This window comes from Giraffa tippelskirchi, chromosome 6, assembly GCF_054371585.1.
Source record: "Giraffa tippelskirchi isolate mGirTip1 chromosome 6, T2T-mGirTip1v1.2.pri, whole genome shotgun sequence".
NCBI classification, from domain to species: Eukaryota; Metazoa; Chordata; class Mammalia; order Artiodactyla; family Giraffidae; genus Giraffa; species Giraffa tippelskirchi.
The window spans coordinates 142772886-142793914 of NC_137280.1; the positions used below are offsets into that span (position 1 = coordinate 142772886).

The 21029-nt window shown below is 38.2% G+C and overlaps 1 protein-coding gene across 27 annotated transcripts in view; it reads right to left on the minus strand.

Annotated features, from left to right (window-relative positions):
- Nucleotides 1–3500: 3500 nt before the first annotated feature.
- Nucleotides 3501–21029, minus strand: part of RNF145 (ring finger protein 145) — a 116719-nt gene continuing 99190 nt past the window's right edge. For all 27 annotated transcript variants that reach the window (XM_081500550.1, XM_081500548.1, XM_081500551.1 and 24 more), the window contains 5 exons: nucleotides 18875–19015; nucleotides 16101–16283; nucleotides 9075–9222; nucleotides 7852–8208; nucleotides 3501–5113 (listed from right to left, as the gene is read on the minus strand). In XM_081500550.1, coding sequence (XP_081356676.1) covers nucleotides 4730–5113; nucleotides 7852–8208; nucleotides 9075–9222; nucleotides 16101–16283; nucleotides 18875–19015 — 1213 coding nt within the window. In that variant the 3' untranslated portion in view covers nucleotides 3501–4729. The remainder of the gene's footprint in view (nucleotides 5114–7851; nucleotides 8209–9074; nucleotides 9223–16100; nucleotides 16284–18874; nucleotides 19016–21029) is intronic.

Consider the following 21029-nt stretch of genomic DNA (forward strand, 5'->3'; position numbering starts at 1 on the left):
ACATTTGAAAAATGACTGGAAAATAGAAATTTGAAATATGGATGGCATCACACAGTGCCACTGTCCCAGCATATTAGAACAAGGAACAAATTAAGTCAGAGAGGTTCTCAACGGGTGTATTTTGAACCATTCACAGGTGTATTCCCAAATTTTACATAATGTGTAGATAAGAAATTGTTGCTTCAACCAAGGTGTGGCAGTCATCAGCACAACTGATGCCTTCTTTTCAGGCCCAGGAGGAAGACTGAACTTCCAGTCTCTGTGTGGATGGGACCACAGTTGTGGCCAGGGGGTGGTGAGCAGAAGAGACATGGGTCCACTGCCAGGAGCAGCATGGACAGCCTTCCAGAGCCTTCTGCTTTGCCATCACCATCAGGCAGGTTCAAGACAGTAATGGTTCCTTCAGCCTAGATACCTGAGCGCCTGCACCAGACACAGCAGCCTCACCTATGCACTACCAGACACTTGTGCAGTGTTTGTCCTAAAACTTTGTTCTGAAGCACTGATATCTTGAGGGTTGTTGTTGTTTTTTTTTTTTTTTTTACTACAATGTAGTCTTGCTCTCCTAACTGAAACCAAAGGATATGCACTGATATTTGTTGCTATTATTTGTTGGTATTGTTATTTGTGTTATTTGCCCACCAGGCTGCTGAACTGAGTGGCTCATGTGACTTGGTAAGTAAAGCTGGGGTCTCTGTCCTCTTAGGAGGTTAAAAAGTGTATGGTATTGTGAAACTGATGACAAAGAAGTCCCCATTTTGGTGAAAACATCTGAGAACTTTATGTCTACATGAGAGCATCCTTTGATGCTAAAGGATGCCGAGTTCACTGTGCCATAAATGATATTAGTTTCATATGCAATATTATTCCACAAGGCACCAGGAAGCTTAACATCTATAAAGAAAGCTGAGCACCGAAGAATTGATGCTTTTGAACTGTGTTGTGGGAGAAGACTCTTGAGAGTCCCTTGGACAGAAAGGAGATCCAACCAGTCCATCCTAAAGGAGATCAGCCCTGGGTGTTCATTGGAAGGACTGATGTTGAAGGTGAAACTCCAATACTTTGGCCACCTGATGCGAAGAGCTGACTCATTGGAAAAGACCCTGATGCTGGGAAAGACTGAGGGCAGAAGGGGATGACAGAGGATGAGATGGCTGGATGGCATCATCAACTCGATGGACATGGGTTTGGGTGGCCTCAGGGAATTGGTGGACAGGGAGGCCTGGCATGCTGCGGTACATGGAGTCGCAAAGAGGCGGACAAGACTGAGCGACTGAACTGAACTGAACACAAGGGCTGAAATCGTTTTAAATTCGAGATCGCCTCTATGTCCAACAGCCTAACTACACCACCAGAGGGAGCCATCTGCTCTGTTTTCTGCCTCACCAGGCTCGCCAGGAGGACAGTGAGAAACTTCCAGCTACACCTGGAGAGAAATTCCTTCTGGTCTAGCCTCTTCCTTTCTAAATGTAAAATCATGCTGGTGTAGGGCTAGTTGGATAGAATCACGCAGGAAGCTATGAAATGCATGTTCTTGGGTACCCCAAAGGTTGTTGACACAGTAAGCCTGAAGTGGAGTTTGTGGATGCATGCTAAGTCACTTCAGTAATGTCTGACTCTTTGCGACCCTATGGACCGTAGCCCACTAGACTCCTCTGTCCATGGGATTCCCCAGGCAAGAATACTGGAGTGAGTTGTCATGTCCTCTTCCAGGGAATATTCCCAACCCAGGGATCGAAACCTTGTCCCTGGCATCTCCTACAATGACAGGCAGCTTTACCACTAGTGCCACCTTGGAAGTAGGGTTCAGAATGTTTTTAAAAGCTCCGTAGATTAAAAAAAAAAAAGCTCCCTAGACACTTCTGATGCAGAGCTAGATTTGCTACCACTGGGGGTGGTGGTGTTCAGTTGCCCAGTCTTGTCTCTTTGCAACCCCATGGACTGCAACATGCCAGGCCTCCCTGTCCCTCACCATCTCCCGGAGTTTGCCCAAGTTCATGTTCATTGCATCGGTGATGTCCGTCCAGCCATCTCATCCTCTGACGCCCTCTTCTCCTCCCCTCAATCTTTCCCAGCATCAGGGACTTTTCCAATGAGTCATCTGTTTGAACCAGATGACCAAAATACTAGAGCTTGCTTCATCATCAGTCCTTCCAGTGAATATTCAGGGTTGATCTCCCTTAAGATTGATTTGGGAGATTTTATTTTTGGGGGGCTCCAAAATCACTGAAGATGGTGACTGCAGCCATGAAATTAAGACGCTTGCTCCTTGGAAGAAAAGCTATGACCAACCTAGACACCATTTTAAAAAGCAAAGATGTTACTTTGCCAACAAAGGTCCATCTAGTCAAAGCTATGGTTTTTCCAGTACTTATGTATGGGTGTGAGAGTTGGACTATAAAGAAAGCTGAGCGTGGAAGAATGGATGCTTTTGAACTGTAGTGTTAGAGAAGACTCTTGAGAGGCCCTTGGACTGCAAGATCATCAAACCAATCAATCCTACAAGAAATCAGTCCTGAATATTCATTGGAAGGACTGATGCTGAAGCTGAAGCTCCAATACTTTGGCCACCTGATGCGAAGAACTGACTCATCTGAAAAGACCCTGATGCTGGGAAAGACTGAGGGCAAGAGAAGGGGATAACAGAGGATGAGATGGTGGGATGGCATCACCGACTCGATGGACATGGGTTTGGGTGGACTCTGGGAGTTGGTGATGGACAAGGAAGCCTAGCATGCTGCAGTCCATGGAGTCGCAGAGTTGGACACAACTGAGTAACTGAACTGAAGATTGATTTGTTTGATCTCCTTGCTGTCCAAGGACTTCAGGAGTCTCCTCCAGCACCACAGTTTGAAAGCAACAATTCTTTGGCATTCTGCCTTCTTTACAGTCCAGTTCTCACAACCATACATGACCACTGGGAAGACTGTAGCCTTGACTATACAGACCTTTGTCAGCAGAGTAATGTCTCTCTTTTCAACAGTCTAGGTTTGTCATTGCCTTCCTGCCAAGAAGCAATCGACTTCTGATTTCATGGCTGCAGTCACCATCCGCAGTGACTTGGGTGCCCAAGAAGAGGAAATCTATTACTACTTCCACCTTTGCCCCTTCTATTTCCCATGCAAGATGGAGGTAGACGCCAGGATCTTAGTTTTTTAGTATTTAGTCTTAAGCCAGCTCTTTCACTCTCCTCCTTCACTCTCATCAAGAGGCTCTTTAGTTCCTCTTCACTTTCTGCCATGAGAGTGGTATCATCCGCATATCTGAGGTTGTTGATGTTTCTCCTGCCTGTCTTGATTCCTGCTTGTAACTCATCCAGCCAGCAGTGTAGAAGATTGCAAAGAACTGATCCTTTTTCAGTCAAAAAGTTTTGCCATCTGCCGGGCATTTTCTGACAGGGATCAAGATATCAGAAGCCCAGCTGGATAAGCAAAACCTCCTAAGAAAAGAATTTCGGCAAGACACTTTACAATAAAAATCACCACAGGAATAAAACATTGTTATCTTCAAATTTAGATTTATTAAGACATTCAGCTATGTCAGTCTACACCCAAATCTGCTACTAAAAATAAAATAAAGTCACATCCCACATTAGGAATACCGAGTTGAAAAACACTTTTTGAGCCAAGCCTATTGTATAAATAAATGACTGGTTTCTTTTCATATCAAAATTCCCATAAAAAATTACATTCCCCCCCTCCCTAGTTCTACCTGTAGCCATGATGAATGTAAAAATTTAAATATGACACATCCTTGTCAAAGAAAAGGTGCAAAGTCTATTAACAGCTTTAAAAGTGGCATTTGCAGAGTGTGATCATACGTTATGTACTCATTCCCCAAGTGCAAATATTGCCATAATTTAACACTGCTTTGATTCAGTTGCCAAGAATTAAACATTACACAGGATTGCAAAGTACACTCAGGGCCTTTCTCAGTGCCCTAAAGCCCTTCCCACTTTGGTCTCCTACACGAACATGGACTCCAAAGTGTTCATGAGAGTTTTAGTTTACTTCACACAGCCAACACAGTATACAGTGTATTAACAAAAGTTTCATATACATCAAAATATTGAAGACTCCATCATAAAGTTCAAGAGTCTCAGATTACATGAATGCACCCACAAGGCCCATGTGCCCACCCACCCCCTCCCCCAAAGCACATACGAAGTATGAGCGTGCTTCAATCTTTGAATACAATCAATGCTTTTACATCTTTGATTTCATTTCAGTGCTGTACAGACAATCACCTGACTGAGTTCCAATTAACTGAGGGGAAAGGGGGTGGAGAGAAAGGGCTGGTCACCACTCATACTCTGTAACAAGAACGGTCCTGTTCCGTAGAAAGTGAAGGATCAGTTCCACCTCTGCCTGCTGTCTCCTGTGCCGTCCTCATGCTTGTCATCCTCCTTCCTGTAGCCCCTTTCAGATGCTCAAATCTGATTTTATTTATCCCTTACAAATCAGGGGCTGTTTCTGAAGTTCCTGAGGTTGAATTTTCTTGGCAAACCTCTACCGAACACCAGCACAGGATATACACATTTTGATTAGCATACACTGCAAACTTTCTCCCCCAGTGTCAAGGGGATGAAAGCAGGTGGTCTCCACTGAGAGCACTTCCTGGATTAGATCCTTGGAATGTCAAGCTTCCTGCCTAATCACCTCATACATTCGCTCCTCAAATCTGAGCACAGATTCCACGTGAGTTAACTTCATCTCCGGAGAGTGAAGTGCTATTCCTGCTGCTTCTCTTCAAGGCGGACCTCAACAGGAAGAGCTTCATCTTTTGCATCAGGAGGATTTTCCTTGGGATCACAAGTCCCTTCCGGGCTATCTGATCTTCTGGCAACGCCCTCGTCCTTATCCCTAGATCCTTCTTGTGCCCCAGGCCCCAGAGGCCGCTCCTGGCCTGGGACTTCAGTACCTCCCTGGAGCGCATGCTGCTCGGCTCCAGCGGGAGGCTGTGGAACCGGGTCAGCGCCTAACCCAGGCAGCTGCGAGGAGTTCTTGAGCTGGCAGTGGCACAGAGGGCAGGTCTCCTGGACATACAGCCACTTTTTGAGACAGCCTGCATGGAAGAAGTGACTGCAAGGTGTGATCACGGCAGATTTCATGTCCTAAAAAGGGGGGAAAGAGATACCTCATGAACGTCTATTGTCTAAAATCTTTGCTGCTACGCGTGCATTCTAGTTCCAACTTTTCTTTCCTACAAATTCTCCAAAGAAAATCTGTAACACAGATCTTACAATAAAACTCACTGTGTATGTTTGTAATAATCCTCTTGCCATCAGAGACCCCTTTATACAAACAATACAAGAACCACTGGCTAAGCAATTTTTAAAAGGAAGTAAAAACCAAACATGAGGAAGAAACAACCTATGTAACTGGGCTCTGTCTTAGTGTGAACACAAAGGTGTAAAACTGTAGCAGTACGATTACTGGGTCTCCACGAGTCTAATTAGAACTTCAGGAAATCTGATGAAGGTGGGATTCTCCATTTTTCGCTTCTATACAGCTCAACAGATTACTCCATGATGAGATTACTGGCAAGGAGACAAAATCAGCCACATAACACCAGGGTATTGGCAAGGAAGTGGGAACTTCGTCAAGGACAATGTACATCCCAGTTTATAAGCCAGTGTTTCTCGGCATGCATCAGAACAACCGGAGTGCTTGCTAAATAACCATGCACATTCTGGGGCCATCCCAGACCTTCTGATCTGGCTATCTGAAGATGGCATTCACAAATCCACAGGTACAGCAGGCCACTCGTGGGACTTTAATGCACATTTAAGTTCAATAACCACTGGAATAAGCAGTGGTATACTTTGCACTAATAAAAGTATACCTTCCCTGTGTAAGAAGTATTTGGGGAGGGAAGGCTGAGGATATCAAGTTTAAATTGTAACAACACACATTTGGTGAATTGACCATTAATTTTGTCTAAAGTCTCAAAACATGGAGTTATGGCTATCGAAGAAATTCCTTGCCAAGAACCAGGAACACCTAGGAGTGAACTTTTAAGTAGAAAGCCATCCAAGGAAGAGCAGCCAGCTGGGAAGGTAAGCGATTTGAGTTTTGTTTTCTGTGTGGTATCAGCAGGTAGTCCAGGCACCTCAAAAAAAGTGATGTGACAACGGGAAACACAAAAAGAGGACTCTCGAGTCCCAGAGACGGTATACTTAGACATCGGCCGCTGAAGCCGGTGTGCCCCAAATCTGTCTCCGCTGTGCTTTGTCCTGTGTCCTACAAGGCTACTGAGCACAAAGGAGCCAGAACGAAGACAATGGCTAGTTAATCTGGGAGGAATCTACACTGCTCCTTAATCCCCTCAAATGCAAAACCAACCTGGAAAATATTCTTCTGCTAGTACCCCAAGTATGCTCTGCTGCTGCTGCTAAGTCGCTTCAGTCGTGTCCGAATCTGCGCGACCCCATAGATGGCAGCCCACAAGGCTGCGCCGTCCCCGGGATTCTCCAGGCAAGAATATTGGAGTGGGTTGCCATTTCCTTCTCCAGTGCATGAAAGGGAAAAGTGAAAGTGAAATCGCTCAGTCGTGTCCGACTCCTAGCGACCCCATAGACTGTAGCCCACCAGGCTCCTTCATCCATGGGATTTTCCAGGCAAGAGTACTGGAGTGGGGTGCCATTGCCTTCTCCGCAAGTATGCTCTAGTAACAATCAAAAAGTGACAGCTGAATTTTACTATTGGGAAAAATTCCTTTTCCTGACAGCCTTAACACACAAGCACATAACATCTACACTATAAAGCAGCTTGGAGCAAGTCCCTCCCCTGTACACTGACACCATTAGTCGCTCAATCGTGTCTGACTCTTTGCGACCCCATTTACTGTAGCCCAGCAGGCTCCTCTGTCCACGGCATTCTCCAGGCAAGAATACTGGAGTGGGTTGCCATTCCCTTCTCCAGGGGATCTTCCCAACCTAGGGACCGAGCCTAGGTCCCTTGCATTGCAGGTGGATGATTTACCATCTGAGCCATGACGGAAGCCCCTGACACTATCTATAGTTTTATTCCGTCAGCCTACACTCTTTTAAGAGTGACTGTAAAGGAACAGCTTGTGTTGTCACCCAGTATTTCTGCCCATACTTCCTACAGTACGGTTTAACTTGAGAAGCTGCTGTCACCCTCCTGCACAGGTGACTGCTGACTCAAGTCTAGGCCTGTTGTATGTCATTGTTATATCCCCAAGCTGATTTAAATACTATCTTTCAATTCTTGATAGACGGCAGTCATCCTCTATGGAGGGCTCTTGTGCCAAAGATGTCAGGAAGGCCACCTGTAATGTACACCAACTGGCTGCCTCTACTGTTATCTCCTGCCCCTACTTCCACACAGAGGCTGCACTCAACTCAGACACCCTTCAACTATAGAGAAGCACTACTCTTTCCACCTACACTAATTGTATGAATGAACATTTATTCCCCACCCTGGAAATACCAGAAAGGAAAGAGTCAGAATCTTGGCACACCACTTTTCAGAAGTTGCTGACTCCTGATTGATAGTATATATTTGATAGTACATATATATGTTTGAGTGTGTATATACTATATATACTTATACATATTCAGGAGTAAATATAAAATACACCTGACCTGTTTTTCCTTTATTTATGGGTGAGCAATAATGTTGAAAATAACAGTAAATTAGAATTTGAGGGACTAAATTTAAAACTTACTTTAGAAATAAACTGGAAATATTTTATCAGGTCTTCAATAATTTCTGAGGCCCACTATTTTTCACCCAGGAAATTCAACTTGAATTTGGATAATGTGGTTAAAGTCCCACAGGGTACATGGTATGGCCTACCCAAATGGCTTCTTACTGCAAGAGTTACCTGATAACAGATGGCACAAATATCGTTGTGCTTCTCCAGCTGCTCCTTCGTAGCAATGGGTAATGATTTAATCTTATTCACAGCATCCCTGCGGAGCAGGAAGCTCTTCCACCCCAGCTGGGCCCGAAGCCACACATTATAGTAGGAATGGATGAAGATGATCATTGAGCCCATCACTGTCCATTCTCCAAAGATTGTCTCTGAGACGCCATAGGCCACCACACATAGGGCCACGAGAAACTCCAGCAGGCGGTAAGTGCCATTCACATAGTAGATGACGTCGTCCATGTTTTCTACTGGCTCTTTTCTGAATTCCTCGACCATAAATAAGACATAAATAAAAAGTGTTCCCAGAACCTGAAAAAAAAAATAGGTATGCATGTAATCACTATGAAAAGTTTTTCACAGACTTTAAACAGTAACATATTACTAATACCTTTAGGATGCTAGATTTAATATGCAGAGGAGACAGTGGTGTAATTAAAATGTGGGTGATCTCAGTAATGCAGATCTTTGATACGGAAAAGGACCCTGAGTTAACTTTCCTAAAGTGATTCTGATTAGTAATCAGTCTTCTCTGACTTATCTTTTCCCCTGCCCCCCCAAGCCCCCAAAATTTTATCTGAATTTTCCTAATTCTGTTATTCACACCTGTTCCTCAACTTTCAAAGAACCCTTTACTTCTACAAGGAACAATGACTAATCTGTATCACCAGTGCTACATTCTTATTTTTTACTGATTAGGCAACCAAGCTCCACTTGCAAGTTACAATAAGCTTAGTTTGTGTGTATATGTGTGTGTAAAGTATATGTCTGTGTATCATGTCTGTGTATATCATATCTGTGTAATACACAGATATCATGCATTTATATACATTATTAAATTATGGATATTTTCAAATAGGCATTTACTTAAAAATGTGTTCCAAACAAGCACTAAAATCTTTTAATATTTTGTAGTTACTTATCTATTTAAGGTTTTCATGACAGTTCTATGCCATACCATTTTGAAAAAGAGATATTGCAAAGTTTAATTTGATTAAAAAAATACAGTGACATAGACTGGCCTAGTACTTCAATAACCTCTAGTAAAGTGCATGGGAAGGAATCACCTTAAAAAAGCCACTTATAATTGTTAATCTTGAAAAAGTTTGTAATTTCCTTTCTGGAAGGAAAAATAAGGAAGTTATTTATTATACAAAGTTCATTAATCCTGGACTTACCTGAAGAGAGGTGAGAATGCTGCTAGAAATAATGATAAGAAGCCAAAAATCCATGTGGAAAAACTGGCAAATCATGTAAGCCATATAAGCAGGGAATACCAGTAAAAATAAACAAAGGCTCACAGCACGGAAGTGTTTCCATAAACTCCTAAAGAAAGAAAAGTATTCTTTTAACGTGTCTGTCACCTAGCAGGACAACCCATAGGTCTTGTGCCATGCTTCAATTTCACAACATTTTACCACACACCCTTCTTCATGCCAGTCACAGGGCTAGATTTCAGGGCAAGTCACGTCCAAGGCATCGTACTTCAAAGGACATGACTGATTTCTTTTCCCTTAACCTGGGGCACTCACTCAATTGCCAAGTACTACCAATTCTTTTTTTTTTTTCCTCAATAGTTGGCTTTCAATCTCACTCCCACTCCTAGCAATTTCATAGCAATTACAAAGCAATTTCAGGCTTTCACAGCATTAAACCTTAACAAGTTTGACAGTAATTTGCTTTGTTACGTCATGACGTCCTATCCTCGCCCGCACCACCCTTGATGAAAAGCTCTGTGGCCATCTGTGTGGCCGCAAGTGCAGTGTTACTGAAAGGAACAAGGCCCTTCAGTGTTACTGAAAGGAATGGCCCTCGATGAGCCGGCGTATTACCCCTCACATGTGCTGAGGATGAGGAAAAACTAGGAACCATGGAAATCTAAGACCTAGTAGCTGATCCTCCTCCCTTCTGGCCCCTATTTCTGAATAGATTAATCGTCCTAAAGCTCAACTAGCATAATACTGTCAATACCTTCTCTACACTTCCTAGCCTCGAATCTGAGGGCCTCCACTCCCATTTTTTTGGCTCAAACTCATCAACATCTGTCCTTCACTATAAGCAACGATGGCTAATTGTCTTCCCAGAAAAACACAAGCAGTCTTAAACATCCCACCAGAAATGTCTCCATCCCACTCTCATTTTCTAAACCCATTCAACTAGTTCAAGCTAAACAAATGTATTTATACAGGTAATGTAATTTTTTCCCCAGGAATTACCTACCTTCTAAGAATTCTTAACATCTGTACCAAACAATCATACAATGAACTGAAGCACTGTTTCTTTCAATATATATTTATATATAAAACATTTATTATATATAATATACATCTAAACGTTTATTTATATTTTTACTTTATATTATTTAAGTAAACATATTTTTATATATGTACACACATTAAAAAAAAAAAAGTCTTACTGCCCAAATTTAAACTGCTTGAAAAATATGATAATTCCAGCTCCTGAGCACAAAGGCATGTTTGAAGTAAGTGCCAAATAAAACTAGAAAATTATTTCTGCTTGAAAATTTTCAAATTATTTTCCATCTATTACCTCCTTTTCTTACCTACCCATCTATCCACTCAAGTGCAAAGCCCTATGATGTAAGCAAGACAAAAGCTAACCATAATTATTACACACAAGAATAGTTACACACATAATGTTATGCTTTTAACACACACAACATATTACGAGATTCCTTAGATTTCAGCTTTTGGTTCTATTTGAACCCTCCTTACTATCAATAGTGGAATACACAGCAGGAGCCCCCTGGTTACCACAAAAAAAGGAATATTATCTTTTCTTTTGTTTACATCTTCACACACTGTAACATTCTAATAGATAATTCCTTAAATATATTCCAAATTTAATACAGATTGTATATCAATTTCTAAAAGAAAAATGACACAACCCTCCCACAACAACTGCCTTAAGCAGAACTTTGAAAAACTCTTTTTATGCAAAAAAAAAAAAAAAAAGAAAGGTATGATTTTAACCTCCTACAAATTTATTGCTTACTTTACATTGGGTTGGCCAAAAAGTTCAGTCCAGTTTTTCCATGCCATTATGGAAAAATTGGAACACCAACTCTTTGGCCAACCCAATATATTCAATTTATAAGCCATTTGATGATGAAATGACTTATTACTCCAACAAGGGATTTAAAAAGATGCTAGGTAATTCCACTTACTGGGCAAATAAAAGCCAAAGCTGGAGTAATTTTATAACATAAGGATCACAAATCTAGAAATCAGCATGAGCCCCAAACAGCTGTCCCCTCTCTTAAAAACAAAACTCAGTTATAATCCATGTAAACGGAACGCTGAGACTTAAATCATTTAATGATTTCCTATAAAACACACAGATTATTTAAAAATATTATAAGAAATCGTAAATTTCAACCAAAGTAGTTTAAAGTTTGTGGCTACAACAAAATTATGCTGTTTTAACTAAATATCAGCATGTGTGATATGTTCTCAAATCCATTCGAAGTACTGCAAAGGAGACAGAGAAGTAGCATAAAGCACCCTCCCTGCCTTTAACTCTACTATAACACGGGCGGGGGGAAGAAACCACACAAAGGAAAATGCTGCAGTGTCTGGGACTGTCCACAATCCGCAATTCTCATTAGAAGAAAGTAAATTATCATTATGGTTAAAATTAAAGCTAGGTACTTTGGAAAGTGTTTTAAAGCTTTTCCTGTCAGTTTTCTTATGAGACGTTAAGGGACAAACTTAAACTGCCACTGTAGCTCTGCTTTGAGATTCCAAACTTTTATTTTTTTTTTAAAAAAAGCAGACAGATAGGAATTATTGTAACAATAGCTATAATAGGGCAGTTTGCCTGAAAACTTTTAAGTGTATTTTTCAAAATCAAGCTAGCTATGATCCATTTACATAATGTAGGTATATATTTACATATATTTATACATGTACACAGAAAAGTAAATAACTATGCCAACAGTTTTAACCTTATGTCTAATTTGTTTTATATACACACAAACATTACATACATATATATCCTTATTTTAGTTAAAATTAAACAAAAATCTAATTTAAAATTAAAAATAAAAAGTATAGCAGAAAGTGATACTGGAAATTCATTCCATTAACAAGTTAAGTGCTATACAGTGAAAAAAAATTTTTTTAATTCACCTCAATCCATTTCATGAAATGTTGATCATTTAAAAATTTGCTATATAATTTGAATACAAGAGACTATAGTTGTAAAATTCCATGCTAACAACTGTAATCAAATTTACAGATAAAAGTAACAATTATATCTATAGCTAAAACTATCTGAGGCACCTTTTTAAGTTAAACACTGGAAATTACCTCTAGTCCAAGCAACGCCAAAGACATGTGAGGATGTCCCCCTAATAATTACCTCCTTTGTAACAGAGACAAACAGTGTTTCGGTATTACCTTTTAATTGTTCTTCTAACTTGGAGAATTAGAACATTCTTCATTTCCTTTTTTAATCCCCAGTGCAGTTAACTGAATTAATCATAATCTTTGATTCAGAATGCACTATCTTTATTGGTCTGTGCAAGCCCCTCTTTTCATTAGTTATTAATAATAATCCAATCAGCAATTTTAAATACCTAAACTTTAAAAGGCATTTACACCCTAAGTATTTACATGTGAAGGATTTATACCTGAAGGACTGATGCTGAAGCTGAAACTCCAATACTTTGGCCACCTGATGTGAAGAACTGACTCATTGGAAAAGACCCTGATGCTGGGAAAGATTGAGGGCAGGAGGAGAAGGGGACAACAGAGGATGAGATGGTTGGATGGCATTACCGACTCAACGGACATGAGTTTGAGCAAGCTCTGGAAGTTGGTGATGGACAGGGAAGCCTGGCATGCTGCAGTCCATGGGGTCGCAAGAAGTCGGACACAACTGAGTGGCTGAACTGAACTGAAACTCTAACAAGCATTCATGAACCCATCTCTCAGTAAAAAAGAGAGGGCCTGGACCACAATCTACTCTAAGCATGAGGCAGCTGGCCTACTCCAGGACCTGCCTCCCCATGAAACCACTGAATCCAATGAAACCATGTCATGAATCCTGTGCTCTTCACTCACTTGATTGCTTCCTTTTCTATAGTGCTGCTTCATCCACATGTATTCCTAAAGAATGTATTTTAAAATTCTGTTTCTAACATAAAAATGACATTCTACATTGTCATCTTTCTTGATTTACTTTATATACTGCTATGAATCATTCATAGTATTTAATGTGTCACTAATGCTTTTAACATTCCACTGTGGCTATTATCACATTGATTCACCTCCTTTCCTGTCTGATTAGTGTATGATTTGCTCCCAGGTTTTTGCTATTGTGAAATTGTGCTATGAACATTCTTCTACATGTCGCTCCTGAACATGTGCAACAATGTCTTGAGTATGTACATAGGAGAAAATGCTAGTTTTCCAAAGTGATTACACTAATTTACATTCCCACCAGAAACCTACCATATCCTGGGACCTATGTTTTCTTCTACCTTAGGTATCAGCTGACATTCTTCTCTCTCTCTCCCCTTTTCTTTTTAATTTTTTAACAAAGTTTATCTATTTATTTGGCTGCTCTGTGTCTTTGTTGCAGCATATGGGATCTAGTTCCCTCACCAGGGACTGAACCCAGGCTTCATGCATTGGTAGCACAGAGTCTTAAACACTGGACCACCAGGGAAGCCCCTCTCCCTTTCTTTTTTCCTTTCTATTGTTTTATTCATTGCCACTTCCATGGATTCAAAACAGTAACTCAGAGAGGTCTTGCTTCACATTTCTTTGACCACTAAAGACATTGAACCTCTCTTCATATTCATTGTTTGCTCTTTCACTAAAAGCCTGATGATGTATTTTAGCCACTTCACTCACTGATCTGAGCTGTTTATATATTCTAGATACTAATTCTTGGGCAAATGTGAATACTATAAATATCTTCTCCAGGTTTGTAACTATCATGTCTAATTTAAGTTACCGTTAGGTTTAGAAAATGTTATTAATTTTAATTAGTTTTATCACTTTTCTTTCATAATCATTCTTAGTCGGTCTTTTCACAACCAGCTCCATCAGTTTAACAAATTTTTTTCCTACTTGAAGGTCTAAAATATACTACTCTATACAGATTTAAGTTTTTATTTTGACATTTAAGCCTCTACAATTTTGGAGCTGATTCTTTTGTTTACGGCTATGAGACAGGAATCTAATTCCATCCTCTTCCAAATAGAAATCATTTTTTTCCAGCTACATTTGATGACCACCTGCCCCCATCACCTGACATGCCCCTTCTGTCATGCACCAAAGGTCCATCCATACATATATGCACTTGCTTGGGTGCTCCATTCCATCGGTCAAGTTGTCTGTACCTGAGTCAATTATTCTAAAAACTTCATAGTATCTCCTACTGTGAGTGAAATAAACTTTATCTTTCTCGAGTTGTCTGTTTTGATTTCAATATGGATTTATACTGGCTTCAAAGAAGGGGAAGGGCTGGGGGAAAGGTTCTTTCTATGATTTGGAAGTCTGTGTTTAAAGCATGGATATCTGCTCCTTGGATGTCTGGTAGCACTTGCCTCATCTGTAACGCCACCTGGGTCAGGATGTTTACCTTTTGTTTCCATTTCTGTAACAGTTACAGAACTAGCCAAGCTTTTCAATTCTTGAGTCAGCTCTGGTAAGTTATATTTTTCTGACAACTTTTCCATTTCATTTGTTTAAAAAAAAAAAAAAAAGTACTGCCATTTAACTGGTGGGAAAGAACAGAACCCAACTGTTCATTCCCATCTCATCCTCTCACAGCCAAGAGCCTGACTTGCCTCAGGCTAATAATGCTGCTATATACAAGAGTAACAGTGACACCCATCCAAAATTACCACTCCACACCCACACACAGGGCTTCTCAGTCTTGCTCCTTTCCCTCTAAATTTCCTCTGCATTTCATCTCGAAGGAAGAAGGCAGTAATGATGCTAGTTCAGCACCCTGGAAAGACCCAGAACTGGATTTACTGATCCTTATGGCACTGAAATTATGATCTTTTTTCCTCTTTCCCAAACTTTCTACAGTATTATATTAGTCTTCTAACTAGTATAGTTAATACTACTAAAAGATACTGTCAGAGATGACAAAAGAGTAATTGAAGTTTGGTCAAAACAATTTAAATGACTATTTAACTGAGTTCGCCATTGAATTCAACATCTTAAAAGCTTCTACTAAGAAATTCTAAACCTCAAAACCAAATCTCAAATAACTATAATGATTAAAATTATCTGAAACATATCCAAGAGTTTATTTAAATAAAATTGACTCTTTCAGCCATTTTACCACTTGAGAAAGTTTTCAGAATGTTTGACAATAAGGGATATGGGGATAGAAAGGTACATCTGATTAACCATAATTAAAATGCTAATTTGGAGTGTTTTTAAACTCTTCTGTCAAAATTCTATCTCCCCAAGACTGCCTGCCCCCTTACTCATAAACGTACCACCAAAGAAGCAATTAAATCAGGTATTTCAATAATCAACAATCAGGATGTACAGAAGGATACTGGAAAAAAAATAGTGGCACTGAATTTAAGCAATTCCTTATAGCACGTCCTTATACAAATTACCATAAGCCAAAATAGTATCTTAAAGAGCCAAATCACAATTGGCTTTTATTCATTAAGAAAATTTTTGTAATACAAGATGAATGAATTTGAATCCAATTTGTCTCATAAGGTGTCAAGAATCCCCATTATAACCTCAGTTAGTTGCAAACAAGCCATCAGGTAAGACTGTAAAAATTTCATTAATGCCTGACAACTTTTATTTTTCTCTCCTTCGTTTGTAGCTCAATGTTTCCTCTCCTTTAGTACTACACAGAATAAAACTGTATATTATTTGTTACATTTACTGGACTAAATTTTACGCTCTATATTCTTTATTTCAAAACTGGATAAATATAAAAAAAGTATTACATTTCTCTGAAGAAGAAAAGCTAATTTGTAAATTACTTGGCCTTTAATGTGACTTTTAACTGTAGCAATGTTGAAGGAAAAACAGAAAAGTCAAACACATATAAAAACTAAAAATGTAAACTTGTTAATAAGCTAATACCAATTATTAATGTTATCTTCTGTATGTAAACAATATCTAAGTCTTCAGGCAATGAACTCATGTAAAGAATACAACAAAAATGTCTTTTAGGAAGTTGCTTACTTGTCTCTAGATGCTCCCAGCGCCAAAACAATAGGATCTGCAATCTCTAACATAGACTGAAGAATAGAAGCTACAACAATGAAAAGGATAATACTGAGCAGGAATGCCCGATGAACAACCTGCAGTTCTATCAGACCAGTCTGCACCGCCAGGATTAACAGTGTAACTCCTTCTGTCATGCCCCTGGAAAAGCGTACGTTTTCAGAAAAACAAACAGTAATCAGAATCACATTTAATTTTGAGAGAAAATAATCCAAAGGCTTAGACTATTGTTACATATTTCTGCTCTATTCTTAGACAAAACACCTGGTCAGAATATTAATGTCAATGTAATAATATACAATCATAATGTATTACTACATATGCAAAACATAATAGCTATAATTTCAGCATACAGTGAGGAGAACTAAAGCAAGGTCTAAGATAAGTAAAAGTGCTCTAGCCAGGCTTTGCTAATGAGCCAGATACCCCTACCATTCTTAGCTAGCCATTGAATTATATACACTTATATTATGAACTGGGCTTCCCAGGTGGTATTAACGGTGCCTGCCGATGCAGAAGACGTAAGAGACACAGGTTCCATCCCTGGGTCAGGAAGATCACCTGGAGGAGGAAGTGACAACCCATTCCAAAGACCCTGGCCAGCTATAGTCCACAGGATCACAGTCAGATACGACTGAAGCGACTTAGCACACGTCACGCGTATTATGAACTATCTCCTGATTATAAAATACAGAACCATTAGGTGAATGTCTGTATAATCTTTGGGTAGGAAATGTCTCTTTAAGAAGTCCATAAGAACCAGAGACATAAATACAAATACTTTTTTTGAAATTCAATTTCCTTATGGAATATATATACAAAGTCCTAAGACCTTATTATCCTAATGACTTGAATTCTAAAGGATCTGGCAAATAAATGAGAAATGAGCAAAGGACAGGTACAGTTTTCAAATCCACAAATTAGCACACATTTCAAAATTTGATGATCGAAGTACTGACAAAGAATGTAAAGAAATATGAGCAGGCTAATGTTGAGATGTAAATAGGTAAAACGTTTCTGGAGAAGAATTTGCTAATAAATTTAAAATGTACATACCCTTCAATTCAATAATCTTACTGGTAATTCACCCTATGGATGTAGTACAAAAATTAAGATATATAAATAAAGATTTTTAGGATATACAGATATGAGAAAGTGAATAATGGAACATGTTATGTGTTATGGGGATATAATCAGTAAAATCCAGACTGAAAAATTAAGTAGGACAAACAGTCTGATGTCTTCAACAAATAAAATTAAAGGGAAAAAATAGAGAGATAACAAGGACCTAAATATTGAAAGAAACTTGAGAGGCATGCCCAACCTCTGAAATATGGGCCTTAATTGGATCCTGAGTTGAGCAAACAAAATGTTTTTTAAAATGCAGGCAGATAATTAAGGAAATGCGAACACCAACTGGGTATTTGATGTCAAGGAATTCTTCTATTAGAAATGAATGCTCTATTGTAGTTATGTTTTTTTTTTTCTAAAAGATACAGAGGTAAAATAATACTGTATCTGGGACTTGCTCCAAACAAATGCAGCTAGGTTATGGGACAAAACAGGTGGAATCTTCCTATGTAAGGGTTTTAAAAAAGAGACATGAACAAAGATACTGATAGTAGCATTATGTAAGTAGCAAAAAAAAAAAAAGAGATACATTATTTTTTTAATAATATGCATTTATCAAAAAGAATGAGATGTATCTGAATGTGCTGACATAAAAACAAAATATAAAAAACCTATCTAACCCATAGTAAGTGACAAACTAAGGTACAGAACAATGTGTATAGTATGTGTAAAATAATATATACATATATGTGTGTATATGAGTATATATATATATATATATATACACTTTTCCCTATAAGAAATTTTTAAAATAACCACCTATAGCTGTTATCTTTGTGGAGAGAAAATGGGAAGTAGGAGGAGAAAGTTGTCACTTTCCCTTTAGTGCTCTTTAAATGGTATGAATTTTGTGAACTTAAACAAGAATTATTTTTATTTCTTGCTCCCACCCCCTTTCCATTATAAAGGTGTTAGCTGGGACTGGCAGGAAAATTATAGAGCATAGGTTTTTTCTCTTTTCTACCATTAAAAAACTAATATACAACAAAATAAAAATTTCCTCTCAATTTACAAGGTACTCAGCATCTACTACTTCTGAAATATCCCATAACGATTTAAATACTTCAAGAGGTTATGTAAACTTAATAAAATCAGTAAACCTCTATATTAATTAAGATAACAGGAATCGTGACAAGTTCTAGAGATAGTTTCCTAATACCTGATCTCAGTGATTTAGTAACAACTGGAATAACTATTCTGCATCCTCATTAATGTGTCTTTTGAAACTTCAATTGGTATAAAAACTATGTTCAAAAATAAAAAAAAAATCTTTAAGGGAGTATCCAATATAGAAATATGATTTTAGCAGAGTGACACAAATTCCAAATGGAAAAAGCTATCAAAAATCTCTTAAATAAATCTAAGAAAGGAAAGTATCTAATATACATGTTATGTACATACAATAAAAATACAATCTTTTATACACAGAAATTTAGGGGTTTTTTTATAGCATGTTAACCCAAATATAGCAACCATTTCCCCCCAAAAAAGTCCTCAAAATTTCCATTTCCTCTAAAATTCATCAACAAAGAAATTCATCATTATTTCTTTAAGTTAGATAAGATTTAAATTTCTAGAGCTGTTCAGAGCAAAGAACTTACCGATTCATGGCAGGATCATTCATGAAAGCTCGGTAACCTTGCAAGTAAAACTTGCAGAGTGTCAGAACACCCAAGGCAACAAAAGAAACCGTGAAGACCAAACCCAAAAGTGAATAAGGAGTGCTGCAGCATTCAGCAATACTAGAAAAAAAGGGGGGAGAAAATATTGACAGATAAAAATTGTTTACCTAAAGTTAAAACATCTTAGGCCTTTAAATAACCACAAAGTTTGATCTGACCCTCAATAAAAACACCCAAACTCTGAGATAAGATCACCTAACCACTCTGTTACAATAATTTCAATCCATTCTCATTCTCATTATTATCCTAACCTCAGTTTCTCTTTGACAAATATTTAGTATATAGCACCAAATCTGAAACAGTCTTTTATTTTTATTTATCTATCATCTCCTTCAAAGGTAGTAAAACTTGAAGGGCCTAAACCTTGTTCAAAGCTTAAGAAATATTTACTTAACATACTGATAATATTCAAAGGAAACTCATATGGTTGCCCATTTTTCCTTCTGGAACGTTTTGGCTGTTCAAATTGATCAGGCTGTACTGCTAATGTGGTTACTCATCAAAACGTCTTCTTTGATCACAGTTACGGGGCCTATGTTCAACACTGCAGCTCCCAACACCTCTCACTCCCATAGTGGCTTCCATACTACTGGTGCTTTACACTTGAACTTACGTTTAGGTAAATGCATTCTTTTTCTGGGTTATTTCAAAAGTTATATTCAAGAAGACAGCCCAAGACCATTTAAAAATAATTTAATATCAATTTTTAATAAGGACAACTGGGCTTACACTAAACCTTGAAAATATTTTCATGTTTTATGGAAATACATTCAATACTTTCATTGAACATATTAAGAACTAATTTAACAAGTATTTTGCAAATATATGTAACATTATATACCATTAATTTGGATTTAGCATTTACAAAACAACTAATAAAAAAGGTTCAAAGCACAGTATCTCAAGTTTTAAAATTTCAGTGAAGAATTTCATTTGCACTGATGAGGAATTCATTCAGGCAAATCAGTATCTGCCCTTCACTATGTAGCTCCTCGCCTCTGCTACATTTACATAACTGCTTTTAAAGTTACTTTTTATGTGAAATCATCTAATTTCACATAGACCAGTGTGCATTATGATGCAAAAAGAAAAAAAAGTTTGGTTTTTCCATTAAGAGCCAATCATGATAGTTCACAGCTAAAGAATAAAAAATTTTATGGCATTCTTATAAATCTAATTTCTGCAATGTTTGATATTTTTCTCAGAAAAATCATTACATAACATGTTTCAACAAATTTTTAAATTACCTAAAAATATGAGGATCGTGGCTAAAAATAACACTAAAAATTTTACTTCATTCCCATTGCAAAAGCCTGAAAATTTTACTGAATGTTCATACAGTTTCTCTTTTCTTGTGTCCATCTATATTTAAAGAAATCTTTTACACCCAAACAGTATGATTTAATTACATTTTCAAGAGGAGCACATTCTTTCAGTCTTACTTTAAAAAAGAGTGTGGTGCCACTTTTCAAAAGAGTATACTAAAGAACACAAAAGGTCTCAACCTAGCTTTAGGGAAGTGAAAGAGGTCGGGAAATTTATAAAATTTTTCTTCCCTTCTCTTGTCAATGAGACATTTTATTGATTTCAGTTTCTATTTCCTGGCTGCAAAAAATCCCTCCTTTTTTTGTTTGCTGTGTTTTGTTGGTTTGTTTTAGTCAGGTTATTGTGGTAAACTTGAGATCCTTTTTGTAAGTTAACTTGTTCTTTGGCAAGGCAACACACACACACACACACACACACACACAAACTGGCACACAAGACCATCAAGAAGGACAAAGAACAATGCTTACAGAGATACATGTTAAAGAACCACACAGGAACTTCTCTATTACAAATTAAAACATTCTTATACTGAGAAGCAGCAATCTATCCTATGTATGGAAAAGGAATAGAGAAGAAAATTATTTGGCAAGATGTCTAGGCCTCACCTAAAATCTCTTACTCCATAAGCCCAAACACATTCACAGCTTTTTGATTTGTTAAGCCTCTTACACTATACTATGCTTCATTTGATCGTGCTTCACAATGGATAACAATCTGGCTTAAAACAAGACCAATCCCAGCCCACATT